Source organism: Ursus maritimus (genome assembly GCF_017311325.1).
Source record: "Ursus maritimus isolate PB19 chromosome X unlocalized genomic scaffold, ASM1731132v1 scaffold_X1, whole genome shotgun sequence".
Classification (NCBI taxonomy): Eukaryota; Metazoa; Chordata; class Mammalia; order Carnivora; family Ursidae; genus Ursus; species Ursus maritimus.
The window spans coordinates 117,140,615-117,156,515 of record NW_024423319.1 but is presented as its reverse complement, the minus strand read 5'-3'; the positions used below and the strand labels follow the sequence as shown (position 1 = coordinate 117,156,515).

The 15,901-nt window shown below is 42.2% G+C and overlaps 1 protein-coding gene across 4 annotated transcripts in view; it reads right to left on the bottom strand.

The window, feature by feature from the left end:
* Positions 1–15,901, bottom strand: part of ARHGAP6 (Rho GTPase activating protein 6) — a 244,423-nt gene that overhangs the window by 75,026 nt on the left and 153,496 nt on the right. For all 4 annotated transcript variants that reach the window (XM_040634551.1, XM_040634561.1, XM_040634566.1 and 1 more), the window contains one exon: positions 835–994. In XM_040634551.1, coding sequence (XP_040490485.1) covers positions 835–994 — 160 coding nt within the window. The remainder of the gene's footprint in view (positions 1–834; positions 995–15,901) is intronic.

Genomic DNA, 15,901 nt, shown 5'->3' with positions numbered 1-15,901 from the left:
TGAAAAACAAAGCTACAAAGAATGTTTGTTCCCTGGTATCTTATCTGATGTGCATCCAATCTGGGTTTCATAGAACTTTTTGGAGTCATCATTCCCTTCACTACAAATTGGGTTTGCCAACAACGTTTCTGTTCTGTCGAGAAACCGAAAGAACAACAAATCACCCTTGTGCTACATATTTTCACAAAGTATAAAGCACCCTTATAGAAGAGGATAAACATTCAAAAACACAATCTTACAGATTACAGGATTTCAAATGCATGCATCTTATCCTCACCAGAATCAGGACCTGTATTTGTGAAAACTTCAGATGATCAAGCCTCAATGGCTCCAGGGTCATGGTGGTGAAACTCAGCATAGACACGCCAGGTGAAAGATGACAAAAACGAGTTAACATGAGTATAATCCCTGATTCTGGGTGAGCATGAGGTCAAATGACACATTGAATAGATTGTGAAAACATTCTTTTCAACTGATTATTTCGAAATCCTGTTGAAATAGACACGGTTTTAGTGCGAGCCCTTGAAGTTGACCTTTCCGAAAGGTCTTTTTAATTGATTGTCCTGAAGTTATGTAGACGAGTGAGATACACATGGCTTTCCCTTTTAATAACTGAAGGTGACCTTCCCTTTAAATAAACATATTGGTTGACATGTCAATTGTCCCCCTTGAATGTGTCTTTCAAAGTGGACATAATACCAGCCAATGACCAAGAAGCTGTTGCTTCCTTCCTGTGTTAATGTTAGGTGTGAGATGAGTCTGCAGCTTGTGGCTTTGGCAAAGCGGACATCTGACTCACAGCGTTCCCTGATGGAACGGTGCACACGGCCTTACCTTTGGGAATGGTGATGGGACAGCTCAGGTCACAGTCCTGCTGCAACTGATAAAAAGCCACTTCCTGCAGCCGGGCTCGCTCCAGCTCTGACAGACTCTGGATGGGGACGGATCTCAGCCGCACACTGCGGCCTGACATGCTGTTCCAGGTGAAATCACCCTGCAGAGCAAGGAGAACACATCAGGAGTTACACAGCTCATCTACGTCTCACAAAGCTCATCCTTCCTCTTAGTCAGTCATAAAGTCAAGCAAACTGCATCTGTGGGTTCCAACATTGTCTCTCCATCCCTTGAATCAAATCTACTCTGTTAACCGTGACTTTTCTCAGTCCGTCGTAAACATCCAAGTCTCTAGTATCTGCTGGATCACTTGATCCCATATAACGATTCACCCAGAGGCCGAAGAAAGCTGTGGGAAAGACACTTTGAGGGTTCTACTGCCTCTCTTCTCTGGGAACGCATGGGAACTCTTTGGTTATGTATCTCAGTAACAGGAAAAATTGCTGCCAGCTGCCGTCACGTGTACTAGATCCAGGAGGGCAAATGTGTATGGATGGCCTACCGTGTGCCAGAGACTATGCCAAGTCCCACCAACAACCTTATGAGGCGGTTACCATTTTTGACCCTATCTTATACAGTTTACCCTTGAACAACACGGGTTTGAACTACACAAGTCTGCTCACTTACACTTGGATATTTTTGGATACTGTACGGTACTGTAAATGTATTTGTTCTTCCTCATAATTTTCTTTCTTTTTTTTAAGATTTTATTTATTTATTTCAGAGACAGAGAGAGACAGAATGCAAGCATGAGTGGAGGGGGAAGGGGCAGAGGGAAAAGCAGACTCCCCGTTGAGTAGAAAGCCCAGTGAGTTGAAGGCAGACACCCAACTGACTGAGGCACCCAGGCGCCCCCCCTTATGATTTTCTTAATCACATGTTCTTTTCTCTAGCTTACTCTATTGTAAGAATGTAGTCTATAATACATATAACATGCAAAATATGTGTTAACAGACTTTATGTTATTGGTAAGACTTCCAGTCAAGTAGCCTATCAGTAGTTAAGTTTTGGGGGAGTCAAAAATTAAACACAGATTTTTGACCACATGGGGGTGTTGGTGCCCCAACTCCCACAACTCTCAAGGGTAAACTGCATAGTATTCAATAATACAGTACACTATACAATAATACAATCTAGTGTATTTATAATATATAACATTATTATTAGATATATACTTATGATACATGACTATAATATATATGTATGATACATTATAGTAATAGTATAGTAATATTCAGTATATGTAAATATATTGTAATGCAGATGAAACTGAGGCTTGCAGAAGTTAAGCAATTTTCCCCAAATCGTAAAACTTAACGAGATTTGGAACCAACCAGAACTCAAGCTAAAAACATGTGCCCTCATATTCTATACTAAATTGTAACCGCTGAATTTCCATTTACAGCACTCTGAGCTATCTTGATCACGAGAGGTACAGAGATATGATCAATAAGAACTATGAATAATTACAGAGACATCTGATGTTAAAGTTCTCCACATCAAAGAATCTGAGGCAAGCGTCCCCCAATCCTGAGTATGTTCATGTGCCCACGTACATCCACAGAGAGTGAATAGCTCTGCCCTCCCTGCAGTCAGTGAGAATATGATGCCCCAAGAAATAAGACCTCATGATCCTCTGACACCCCATGTCCCCTTACAGAGGGGGACTTCCTGTAACCCGCAGATGCCACCCATGGCACAAGAGCTTTGAAGACCTGCTAGTGCCTTGAAAATCAAAAAAGTCTCAGGAGGAAGGAGCGGCGCTGACCCCCGTGGGCAGTGCCCGGGAGCTGTGGGTCTGCAGAATGCTTAAGGAATTCCCAAGACCTCGCCATCCTCTCCCTCACCTCACAGAAAAGAAACAAGGAAGACTGGCCCCAGCAGCTATTAGGGCACCTGTGTTCCCTCGTGGTAGCAAATTCCTGCCTAGAATGTTAATTCCTAGGGTAAATGGCACTCTGTTAATTTTTTGATATTTTTCCCTTTTTATGTGGGCTTGCATTTATTTATTCATCCATTTAACAGATGGAGATAGTACACTCTAGTAACGGCAGACAATCAACAGGGTAAGTAAAGGGTATAGTGTGTTAAATATGGTAATGGCTAGGGATGGACCAAAAAGCAGGGAAGGGACTGGCAGCATAAAGAGAGGACACGATTTATGTTTCGGAGAGAGTGGCCACGAAAGGCCTCACAGGGAAGGCCATGACTGGGAAGGAGTTAAAGGAAGCGAGGGCTTTTTGTTTGTCGTCACATGTATGTTTGCAACCAGCGGATGATGGTGAAAACTAAGAAGCCCAGGAGAGGTTTGGGGGCATGATGTGGGGGACAATCTGGGCAGGGGAATGAGTGAGCAAATCTAGGCAAAGTGGGTGACTGCCATCACATTGGATGAACTGAAAAAAATTCTTCCAGGCCCAGCATATTTTCCATTTTTTCTTTCTTTGTTTTTGGGATAATTGGATGAAGCCCACGTTTAGACAGGAGTTGGGGACTTATACCTTGGTGTACCTCTCACTCACACCCTTTAGACTTAGGGTACCACAAGGTACAGTACCAGTGAATTGCATTTTTTCCTCCCAAACGAAAGTTCCAGATGAGTTGGTGACTTTTAAATACGAAGTTTAGGTATCTAGGAAAGCCCACTGCTATTTGAAGTGTCAAAATGGAATTTCATGCCTATTCATTAAAAAAGCATTTAAGAACGTGACCTCCAATTGGCTCAATTATCTATAGCAGAGGTTGACTATCTTTTTCTGTAAAAGGCCAGATAGTAAATATTTCAGGCTTTGCAGGCCATGTGGTCTCTGTCAAAACTACTCAAATCTGGGGTGCCTGGGTGGCGCAGTCGTTAAGCGTCTGCTTTCGGCTCAGGGCGTGATCCCAGCATTCTGGGATTGAGCCCCACATCAGGCTCCTCCACTGGGAGCCTGCTTCTTCCTCTCCCACTCCCCCTGCTTGTGTTCCCTCTCTCGCTGGCTGTCTCTCTCTCCGTCAAATAAATAAAATCTTTAAAAAAAAAAAAACTACTCAAATCTGCCTTTGTGGCAGAAAGCAGCCATAGACAATTCATAAATGAATGAGCGTGGCTGTGTTCCAATAAAACTTCATTTATAAGAACAGGTGGAAGGCTGGATTTGTCCAGTGGGCTGTAGTTGGCCAACCTCTGAACCATTGCTTATGACTGAAATAAACCAATCCCTGTAAGATACATTTTATTTTTATTTGCTATGTCCTCCTGGTTAATTATTTTTTAAAAATTTAATGAGCACCTATTACATGCTGAGAACAGTACTAGGCTTGGGATTATCAAAGTGACAGCACAGTCCTTGTCCTTAAGGAGTTAAAGTTTAATAACGAAAGCACATACGATCCATCAAACATAGAGATTGTGATACTGGAAGTTAGTAGCAGATGCAAGGGGGTGCCTAGGAGGAAAGGCTCGGACATCTGTCTGGGAGATCAAGGAAAGCTTTCTAGACAAGGTGATGTTTCAATGGAGACTCGAAAGTTGAATAAGAGGAGTGAGGGTTTGCCCAGTAGAGACGCAACACTGGAAAACACAGTGGGTGCCAAGGCAAATGAATTTGAGAGAACGAACTTGTTTGGGAAAATTACAAGGTTGGAGGGAGGGAAATAGCGGGAGGTGAAGCCACACAGGAGTCAAGGCTAGATCCTGGAGGGCTTTTTCTGCGGGCATTAAAAGTAGATTGGATTTTACTCAGTAGGTGATGGCTAGACATTAAGGAACCTTGAGTGTGAGCAGAGCCTGATCAGATCTACGTATGGGAAAGATGACTAGAAACAAATTTTGAAAGAAATTGAGGGAGGGAGCGCATCAAACATGTAGAGATCAGCAAAGATGCTGGGTTGGTATGCTGCTGAGTCAAATCTGAACAAGTAGAGAGTTAACACTCTCTAAGTCTCTAAGAGAGACACCTGGAACCACATATTACTCTTCTTGTGATTTTTTTCAACCATATACAAATGTAAAAACCATTCTTAACTTGGTGGTACAAAAACAGCCAGCAAGCTGGATTTGGCCCAGTGGCTAGAGTTTACCAACCCCCGATACAAAGAGATTAGGATCTTTTTTTTTATGGCATTTTTTTTCTGTTTTCACATGGTCTTCTCTCAGTATATGTCTGTGTCCTAACTCCTCTGCTTATTTTTTTAAAGATTTTATTTATTTATTTGAGAGAGAGAGTGAGGATGAGCAAGGGGGAGGGGCAGGGAGAAGTAGGCTCCCCACTGAGCAGGGAGCCAGAAGTGGGGCTTGAGCCCAGGACTCTGGGATCATGACCTGAGCCGAAGGCAGACGCTCAGCCAACTGAGCCACCCAGGAGCCCCAATAAGGCTCTTTTAATACCCCGCACATATTTACTGAGCATCTACTATCATGTACCAGAGATCCTGCCCCAGGACCCTGCATCATAAGCTATATACACGGGCTAGATTCAGGAGAGCAAGAAACTCGCCTGGCTTACTCACCTTGATGTTGCCAGTATCCAAGACAGTACCTGGCACTGAACTGTCAACTGAATAAATACCTGTCAATCTATGGACTAATGAATCAGGTACACCACGAGTTCAATAAGAAATTGGAAACTAAGCACCCATGTAATGTTTTATCTATGTGGGAGATGTCTTGTGGATTTGAATAAACTGCTAAGAAACAGTCTTGCTTAAGATTCTCCCTCTCCCTCCCTCTCTCTCTTTTTAATTTAAAGTCAATTAGTTAACATATAATGTACTCTCTCTCTCAAAAAAAAGAGAAAGAAAAGAAAGTCTTTTGAAACAGAGCCTGTTGATGAGCCAAAAAAATGCCAGTATATGAGGGCAGAAAACAAACATAATAATATTAGACCTGAAGAATAATGAATCCATGACACCCACAGTCGCCCATCAGACCTCTTACGAACAGGAAGACATGAACACAAAGGTCAATATTGCCCCATGATCCTTGTGACAAGCACCCAGAAGAGTGCCAAAGCCCACCAGCCCAGCCTAGAATGTGCTTCTGGCTGTTCCTCAACCCTCAAATCGCGTTCCAGGCCAGCATGTTTCTTTGGTGACTGTTCATCTCATAAATGGATGACTCATTTTAAGGCTCTCTGGCTCTAGCCTTTCGAGTGGTTGCCATAGGATTTTTCTTTCAAGGTTGAAAGTGGATGATTTCAAATTTGTTTCAATATCACAAATTTAAGTGAAGTTGAAACTGACCCAATGTTTCTGGGTAGACTAAAGGCCTTGACAGTTGTAAAAATATCCTTTAAATCTGGGGTACTACTGGACAGCATTAACAAAGGGTAACAATATGATACAAAAAGATATAGCACAGTGGTTTTTGAGGGTGATTTTTACCCCCCTCAGGGGACTGTTGGCAATGTCTGGAAACATTTTTGGCTGTCATAAGTCTGGGGAGGGCTTTGCTACTGGCATCTAGTGGGTAAAGGTCAGGGATCTGTTCAACATCCTACAACATACAAGACAGCCCCCCACAATAAGGAAATGTCTGGCCCAAAATGGTCAGAGTCCATAGGCTGAGAAACCCTGGCATTGCATACATTAGGTCTGCTGTTAGGCCCAGATTACACAGAATCTCCTTAAAATGATGGTGTCAGGAGCTATTAACAATCATTGATGAGTTTGGTTTAACATTAAATGCATCCACTATGTATTCTTAAGTATATAATGCATTATTCTGTATATTATACATGTATTATTCTGTGTATTATGTAAATAAACAGAATTATGACAGTTATTTAAAACTAGCATTAAGAAGCACAAATAGCACAAACCAATTTAAGAGGAACAAACAAACCAAAGAAAGGTCTCAATACAATAGAATCTTGATCAACTGGAGAACAATTCACCAAACGCATTAACTAAAGAGACTTCCTTCCCACAAGAAGTATATGTCTCCACATTTCGAAAAAAAAAAAAAAAAGCCAAAGACAAACTGAAAAACCAACAATCTAATATCTGTGATTTATTCAGAAAGGTCATTCTTTTGAGCTAAATTGCATCTTTACAAACAGACTTGATTTTCCCATGAAATAAAATTGATTGAAATAATTTTGGTTTTGGTCTACACCACATTGTTTTCTTATGTCCTTGAGACTAGTCTCTAATTGTGGCATTTCTTTAACCTCATCTAACTGTACACTTCCCAAGGCCAAGGGAGCCAGCAAGGAGCGATGCAGGGCTGCTCAAAATACGGCCTGCAGACTGAGGGCAGTGGAATTACCTGGGCAGAGAATTCTCGTTAAACATGCAGGTTTCTGGGCTGTAAGGCAGATTGAGGGAATTAGGGTCACAAGGAATGGGGATCGAGCACCTTCATCATAAAGCAGCATCCTCAGATGATTCTTATTTTTGCACAATGAAGGCTGAGCCCCACTGGCACAGTGGTGAAGACTTGGGTTTGGATGGAGATGAGCTCTTTGGCAAGATTCAGAGCATCCCTGAGCCTCAGTGCCCTCATCAATAAGATGGAGCAAAGAACAAGACCACTCTCAGGTTTGTAGTGAGCATATGAAACAATGCAAGGGAATTTCTTGGAGAGGGCTTATTAGCTCCCAGCAAGCCCTGAATACGTGCTAATTAAACTTACAATATTAATCATCATTACTCTACATTTGCATCCCCTTTTTAAACCTGGCAGGTTTAGGGACACCAAAAACTCTTAAGAAATGTGCACTGAATTCATGAGTAAATGCTTCCACGGAGTGTTAGATGCCTTTTCCAGGTGTTTGCAAGCTAGCCAGCTGGATTGTGGCTCCACATACATGAGGAGCAGAAGAAAAGACCAGATCAGTAAGTTAAGGCCCGAAAAATGGCATGCCATTTAGATAAACCATACCAGGGACTAAATTTCTTTTTAACTGTTTTCTACTGTGGCCAGCTGTCATTTGCACAGCCAAGGTTCCCAGATAATCACAATGTGTTGCTGAAGCATGGCATTAGTTTAAATACCAGGCTCGCAACCAACATTTCTGAAAAGGGCTGCCTAGTTCTTTATAACTCCAAAATAAACACATCACCAATGACAAGGAACTCCCTTCTTCATGAGCTTCTGGGCAAAGCCAACCGTATCTGTGTAGCTGTCCCACCCCTGTTTGGACTCTTAAAAGAAGTCATTCCTTGAGCAACTCAATAGAATAACATTCGCTAATTCTTCTTCTCTTGATTTGTCTGTCAGCCACTCCTTCTCAAAAGGTCTTTAAGAAAATCTAACACTTCTGCTACATCGGGTACAATTTTTACGCTTTATTAATCGATTCTAGTCTGTTTTTTTTAAAGAAGGAATTTTAGAAAATTCTGAACAACTGGTAAGTACGGCAGTCCATCTTTACCTTTGCTTTGGCATAGGAGCTATTTATTGCTACACAAAGAATATCAAAAAACGTCACCATCACAGAATGGAAATGTGCGCTTCACTCGTTCAGCAAGTCTTTCATGAGCACCTTCTATGGGCTAGGCACTGGTCCTAGGTCCTGTGGATTCATCGGTGAACAAAACAAAGCACCTTGCATTCAAGAAGCTTCCAGTTTAGCGAAGGAAACTGATAAGAAATGAACATAATAAATGAGTAAATTACATAGCAAGTTACAAGGTGCTAAACCCCAGGAGAAAAAGAAGGTACAGCAGGGTGAGAGGAATCAGGAGTGCTGGGGTGGGGGGTTTCCAGGGCAACCTTACCAAGAACATGATATTTGAGTCAACCCTTATGTATGGAGGTGAGGTGATCAGCCAGGCAGATTCCAGGAGATGAGAATCTCAGGCAGAGATGAACTGACACGAGGGCAGTTAGGGTAGTGGCTAAAAAGCAAGGACTGGCAAGCTAGGCTGCCGAGGCTTAAATTACACTTCTGCCACCTTCCAGCCTTGTGGCTTTCAGGAAGCAATTTTCCCTCCTATGCTTTGTTTTCCTAATCTATGACATGGGGATGATGACTAGCCAGGGTTTGGCAAGCGCCTGTGAACCCAATCCCGCCTACTGATTGCTTTTGTAAATAAAGTTTTATTGGAACACTGCCACACTCACTTAGGTATTGTCTACTGCTGTTTTCATTGGCCTGCAAAGCTGAAAATATTTACTATCTGACCCTTCACTGAGAAAGTTTGCTGACCTCTGGACCAGACTAAAAGTAAAGACACATCTATGATTAGGATTTGTCTTTGGGATCAACATTCTCCTCCTCTCCTAAGATTTTCTCTGGGCAACATTCCAAAGAGCTTGCAAAGAAATTACACGCCATAGTAAGAACTGGGGATATTGGAAAGTATGTAAAAGTCTGGGTGATATAAACGTGGTTATCTGCAAATGGCCTGTTCATCTAAATTACTGATAAACCAAAGAAGTAGAAATAAGCATTGTTGAGCCAGTACTGAACTAATACCATCCAAAAAAACATAACGTCACTCACATCTCGTTTCCGGTGGAAAGAACCTTTCTAATGGTTAGTGTAGAGGGGATACAGCAACATATTGGGAGTCCCCAAAGGCAAAAACATCAGAACAAAAGACCAAGTTCATTTCTGTATATCCTCAGTTAGATCACGGACTAGTCTACCCGCCACCAACTTCATTCTGAGTTTCGAGTTTCACTTGAATCTTGGATGTAGAGGAGGTAACCAGCCTGCACTGACCCCAGAGTGGGGAAAACGGAAATGTTTGCAAGAATTAGAAATTCTCAGTGACAGGGCCAGTAGCTGATGGTTTTGCTTATCTTTCTATAATTTAATTTAGTTCACTGACATTAGAAATGGCAGACCTCTGGGCATGGATTGGACCTTGAAGATGTCACTAACACTCATGGACGACTCCCCCTCTGCTAGTTACTGCTCTAAGCCTTTTATTTGTGGTAGCTCATTTCTTTCTTACAGCAACTCCAAGGACTATGTTACCATCATGATTCCCATACTTCAGATGAGGAAACGTAGGCACGAGACTTAAGTAACTTGTCAAGATCGCATGCCTAGCAAGTGGCAGAGCTGGGATCCAAAGCTGGGTTGTGGGATCCAGAATCCAGACCCCAAAGCACTGTATGCATTTTATCACTTCTCATGATAAATCGAGCCAAACCCCTACATTTACAAAGGAAGAAAGCAAGGTCCAAAGAAGTTAGGTGGCTCCTACAGTAGCACAGTGGGATCTGGGACATAAGGGTCCCATTCTGCCTCTTTCCCCCACCGGGTCCTTTCATTATGAGACACAGCCTTACCGTAGGGTAATAAGCCAGACAGTGTTTAAAAATCCAGGAGCTTAAGGTTTTCCTCTTTTGTAAAACAGAGCACATTAGATTTTTTTATTAGCTTTATCTAATATCCAAGTTGTTCTCCAAAGCCCTTATTTATCATATCTACAGCAACTAAAATGTCACACCAAGTTCAAGAAGTCCAGAGGAGAAGATAAGCCACTTTATTCTTTCAGAACTCAAAACGGCCTATGCCAAATCTTTTGCAGAAAGCAGCGCAGTTAATGCTGTTCCGTGTCATCACGGCATGCTCCTCTCTGCTCCGCTTTGCTCATTTCAAGCTGCTCTAACATTATCAACCAATCTAAAAATAACATTCTCATAAATCTCTCCTGGCACAGACAGTACTTGGCTGTCGCACATCTCAGACACTGATCAATCCACTTTTCTTCCCAAATCACAAGATATATGTGTAAGAATCACAACATTTCAGCACAATAATCTTCTCGAAAAGAAGTATAAGCATAGATATTTATATTGCTTACCCATGAATTATATTCGGCCAGGTCTTTGCCGTCCTAATTTAACCGAACTAAGCTTGGAGTAGGAACTTGAGTCTGTTTTTGTTTTTTTTTTGTTTTTTTTTTTAATTATTCTTTTGGTGAAAAATGCAGCCTGCAATGGCAGATCACAACGAGTGTCTGAGAAATGGCCCAGCTGGCATAGCTGTGACTCCCACAATAGCTTTTGTTGCCAGAGACCTCTGCTACCGTGAATCTTGGGACCAAAAAAAAAAAAAAAAAAAATGCACACTGAGTGAGCGTGTGAGTCAGTGTGTGTGTGTGTGTGTTTGTGTGTGTGTGTGTGTGTGTGTGAGAGAGAGAGAGAGAGAGAATGGGGGAGGGGGAGGGACGAAAAGAATGCAGAGAAATTGAAACTGGATTTCCTGATTTTTATTTTAATAAGACTATTTTGAAGAGATATTCTGGAGTTAGGAAAAGATTCCTCTTTTTAAAAATCCCCTTTTCCACAGGGATCTACAAATGGTAATTGGATTGTAACTGTGCAAACTGTCCTTATTAGGAATCAACCAAAGAATGTTGGAAGCCTCGGGTAAAACCCCTGAGAGCATGATAAAGCACATAGGACGCTTTCTTTGTGTAGGGCCAATTCTCAATTCTTAAATTATATTTTAAAACCACAGGCGTCTTCATTTTTCTAACACTAGGAAAAAACATTGGAAAAGGAAAAGATTTCATTCTCTTTTATACTGAAGCATAACACATGCTCTGAATTTTATGCTCTTTGTGGAACAATAGTCCTTGAGAAGTTGTTCATTTCCTGAACAGAGGGTGTGGAGGGTAGAGTGGATGTAATCACGTGGCCATGTGTAAGAGGGTGCAGGTGGGAGTTGGGGGTGGCGGGGAGAAATCCATAACGAGCAGAAAGAAAAGGAAAGATTAAAAACATATCCCGATCGCTAATTACCTTGATCTCTACGTATGCCACATGGCACTGAGGCAAACAACGATTCAAAAAGACATTTTCGTTTTCCAGTCGATATGGAGTTATAGTTCTCCTGTGGTCTCAAGTGAATTCCAGCTCTCACTGTGATTATAACTGACAAACTGGGAAATGATTTCATGGAAGATATTACTCAAAACTTAGAGATTTTGGTATGTTTTTTACTAGGATTCTGTGAGGTTAATCATCACTTGATATAAGCCACACACAGCTTCTGCCGCTGCCGGTATTTATTTAGCAAGAGAAAGGAATTTAGAAACAATAAAACACGTCAGATGGTTTTCTTTACTAGAACAATTACACTGAAAGAGAGATTCCAAGTCAAAATTTACCTGTCACTGCATATACCTCCACCTCCATCCACAGCCCCAAAAACTCAGATGCTGAAAATAGTCGTCGTTCCAGCAGAGAGTGAATATGGTTCACGTAATCTGCATACTCGCTGATGGAATTTAGACCCTCATTTAAATGTATTTCATACAATATTTCACATGAAATTGATAAACATGCAATTCATTTGTCACTGTTAGGCAAGTGATCTTTTAGGTTACAAATACACGAAAACAACATGTAGTTCTCATTGTGAGCTTTCTAAGTGCTCACGATGCTTTTTCTAAGCATTTTATGGGTGTTGATTCAGTAACTGCTAAAAGAATTATAACGAGTGGGTTACATTACATACCATGTTACAGATGAGGAAAGTTCAGAGAGGTTAAGTAAATTGCCCAAAGATTCGCAGCTTGTAAGTACTGCAGCTGTGATCCCAACCACTCTGCGGCTTACAAATTAACAGGACGACAAAGCCACAGCCCACAGCTCACACTAGTCAGAGCCATGTCATAAGGATCTAATGAGAAATAGACCCAGCAATTTAATACGAATGATTACCTAAGACTGGAGTGGCCTGTTAAATCAATTCTTAATGGTCAGGTCAACAAATGTTTCATAAGAGAGTGACTATTTCTTTAAGCGAACAATCTCAAATAATCTCAGGAGACAATGTCTTGGGAAATTCCTAGTCTGTTTTAAGAGTGGAACCAAGTCTGGCCTGGAGAGGAAATGCAGAAATAATGGAGAAGTTGTGTATCTCTGGCATTCTTCGGAAAAATGCAGTCAAGCCAGAAAAACGAAGGGTGAAGATAAAGAATCTTCTTTTAATTAAATATCAGCTCTTTAAGTAGAACCCTTAAGAGGCCAAAAAGTAGTCACCCAAACAGCCTTAGAAATAAATATCGGGAAGCAATGTAAAGGTCCATGGGAGAGCTTGCTAAACAGAAAAATGCCTAGAACACAACAGTGATCCTTTATCCATTTGAGTCTTCATTAGGCAAGGGTGCCACGCAACAGCCTATAGCTTCAGAATCTATGCCCTTAAGTATTCACTCCACCTTCTTCTTTGGTTCTTCTTCTGGATTATTTCTGTGTATGCTGTTGGGGACATTTTGTACATTCAGGGCAAAAATATTATAGAATCACCCTGTCGAACTCTTGGGGTGAGTACATTTCCAATGACAACACTCTTTTGCTTAAAACCCTTTCACGTCTCCTCTTTAGCTCCAGGACAAAGCCCACATTCCTTAGCATGGCACCCACTGCCATGTGTGTTGATTTAAATGGAGTAAAATCAAGTAGTCACTGCATAATAACAAATAATAACAATAATAATAGAAACTTATTGAGCATATATTAAGTACTAAGCAGTGTACATGGGTCATGCGTTCACTCCTTTCCACAACTGCATGACACAGAGGAGGGGAAGGAGGCACAGAAACAGGGAAAAGAGTGATTGGCTGCTCACAGGCTCTTCCTCTTGGAAGAGCTATACTTCCTAGCCTCCTCTGCAGGTAGTAGCAGTCCTGTGACTAAGCTCTAGCCAATGGACTATGGGAGAAAGCAATAAGCTTCACTTGTAGCTCTGGCCCATGAAAACCTGGAGACAATAGTTCTCAGAGCTACATGTGGCAGTCCCAGGCAGAAACCACACTTCTTACTATTCATGTCCTAGTGTCTCCTGCTCTTCAGTCCCAGCTGGCCCTGTGCTTTGCTTGAAGCAATCAAATGTGGCAGAAATGATGCTGAGGTGATTCTGGACCCAAGACTTAGGAGGGCCTGGCAAATTCTGCTTTTGCATCCTTGGGACCCTCCCACCACCATGTCCTAAGTCTGGCTGCTGTACTGGAGAGACCATGTGGAGAGAGAGTGTAAAGCTCAGCTGTCCCAATGTCTCAGCAAAATCCAGCTTCCAGCCAACCTCCCGGTTGAATAAAGCCTCCTGAGCGACCACTGTCAAGGCCAGCAGAAAGACAGAGCTGAGCCCAGCTCAGACTGCAGAACCATGAGCAAGTAAAATAGTTGTTGTTCTAAGCACCAAGATTTGGAATAGTGTGTGATGCAGCCACAGATAACCAAATCAACACCTTCCTGTGTTGAAGAGACCAGAGCCCAGGTCCTTGAATCCGTGCTTGGAGCATAGCCACCCCAGCAGTTGTGGATCCTGGGACAGCATGAGGGAGGAATACACTTGTACGGTGGGATTTGGGGACGTATGTGATGTAGCAGTTAACCTCACCGTCCTTAACTTCTATTGTACACACAGACAATGAACCTAAACCATCTGACTCTGGAGTCCTAGCCCCTGGAACCTCTGCCGCACGTCTCCCCACTGAACCGCCTAACAGCTCACGCCTTGACTTTCTACATTTTCACATGGAAAGAAAGTAGCTGGTCAACGGGATGACAAAATAAAAAACTAATCTTTATAAATCATTTTACAGACTAGGTAGAAAGTCTTTTATGAGCAAGAAGATAAACGTAATGGCATCCTTCAGTTTTTCAATAATATATAGTCGACATTTAGAAAAGGTGATTCTTTTATCCTTCAGAATTATGACTTCATCTGATAAAATGGCATAGTGAAATTTCATTTAGCTCACATTCATTACTGATAAATTGGTCCAATTAACCTCTTTTAACCAATACCATAGAATTGGCACTTAAGGTCTTCATGTTTTCTGATTATACATTAAAAATGCAAATTGTGAAGGACATTTTAGTCCTTCTGCAACCTTAAAGTGCACAATGAAAATGCGGTACCTTTTAGTTTAATTATCTCTCAGACCCGACCTTTGGACTGATCAGAACTTGCAGAGGTGGGGTGCCAAGTGCAAGTACAGGAGGACTCTGCATTCTCTTGCTGCTGCCATTTGCTTCTTTAACCGTAGCTCTCTCTGTCCTCTCCCCACCCCCAGGACTTGACCTTGGTCTAATCTCTAGCATCCTCCTACTACTACAGTTGCAGGGAGAGTGAATTTTAGATCCTTTAGATCTAAAAATCTACCATCAAAACAAAGTATTAGGTAACTGGAAAGTTACTTAAGGCCACGGATCGGAAACAGTCAAAACCATAATAAAGAACATCAAACAGTTAGTGCTCATTGACTCCATGGATACTTGCTAGAGTCTGGGAGGCAGATACTAGGATTATTGTCTGTTGTTCTGCAGACAAGAAAACGGAGACAAAGGGAACTTAAATAACTCGCATGACTAGGGAGTAAGAAGTTCAAACCTAGGTGGTCTGTTTCCAAATGCAACAGGTTTAACCCTTAGGCTACATCCCAGCAAGCCAGTGACCTTTTTCTTCAATGAATCCCTTATGGACTGAGTGCCCAAAGCCCTTATGAAGAGAGGCACAGAAATGCGCACCCACAGGGGCAGGGCAGCAGGAAGAAAGAGAACAGAACGCTGTTGAGGCAACTGCCTTCAGGAGCAAGGGGAGGGACTGGGGTTTCTTGTCAGAAAAGAGGAGCAGGCATTTTAGAAAACTTCCAGAGTGTCATATCCTTTACCAGTAGGCAGAGGTGTAACACGAGCAAAGGGGCGTTTGAAGAAAGGGGAATGAGGCAGAGTGGTGCAGAACAGATAGGAAGGGGATGGTGAGAGTGAGCAAACCTGGAGGTCTATGGTGTGAGTGGTAAATGGAGGCCCCACGCACGACATGGACTGACAAAACGAGGCTTCCGGCAGCCGTTACATAGGCACCCCTTAGGGATGCTTTCTTTAGGAGAGTCCCTCAATTTTTCCAAGAAATGTGGATCCCCAGGGAGGCAGGTCCAGTATTTTACTTGGAGAAACGCCTTCAGGGGGAGAGTGAGAAATCCACATGTCGTTTTATGTGTCGGGGAGGGTAGACCTAGAAAAGATCATTCTCTTCTGGTTCTCACAGAGGCACACAGACATGATGTCACTGGCTTTAATATGCTGCAGAGCGTGGCTTTTTTTTTT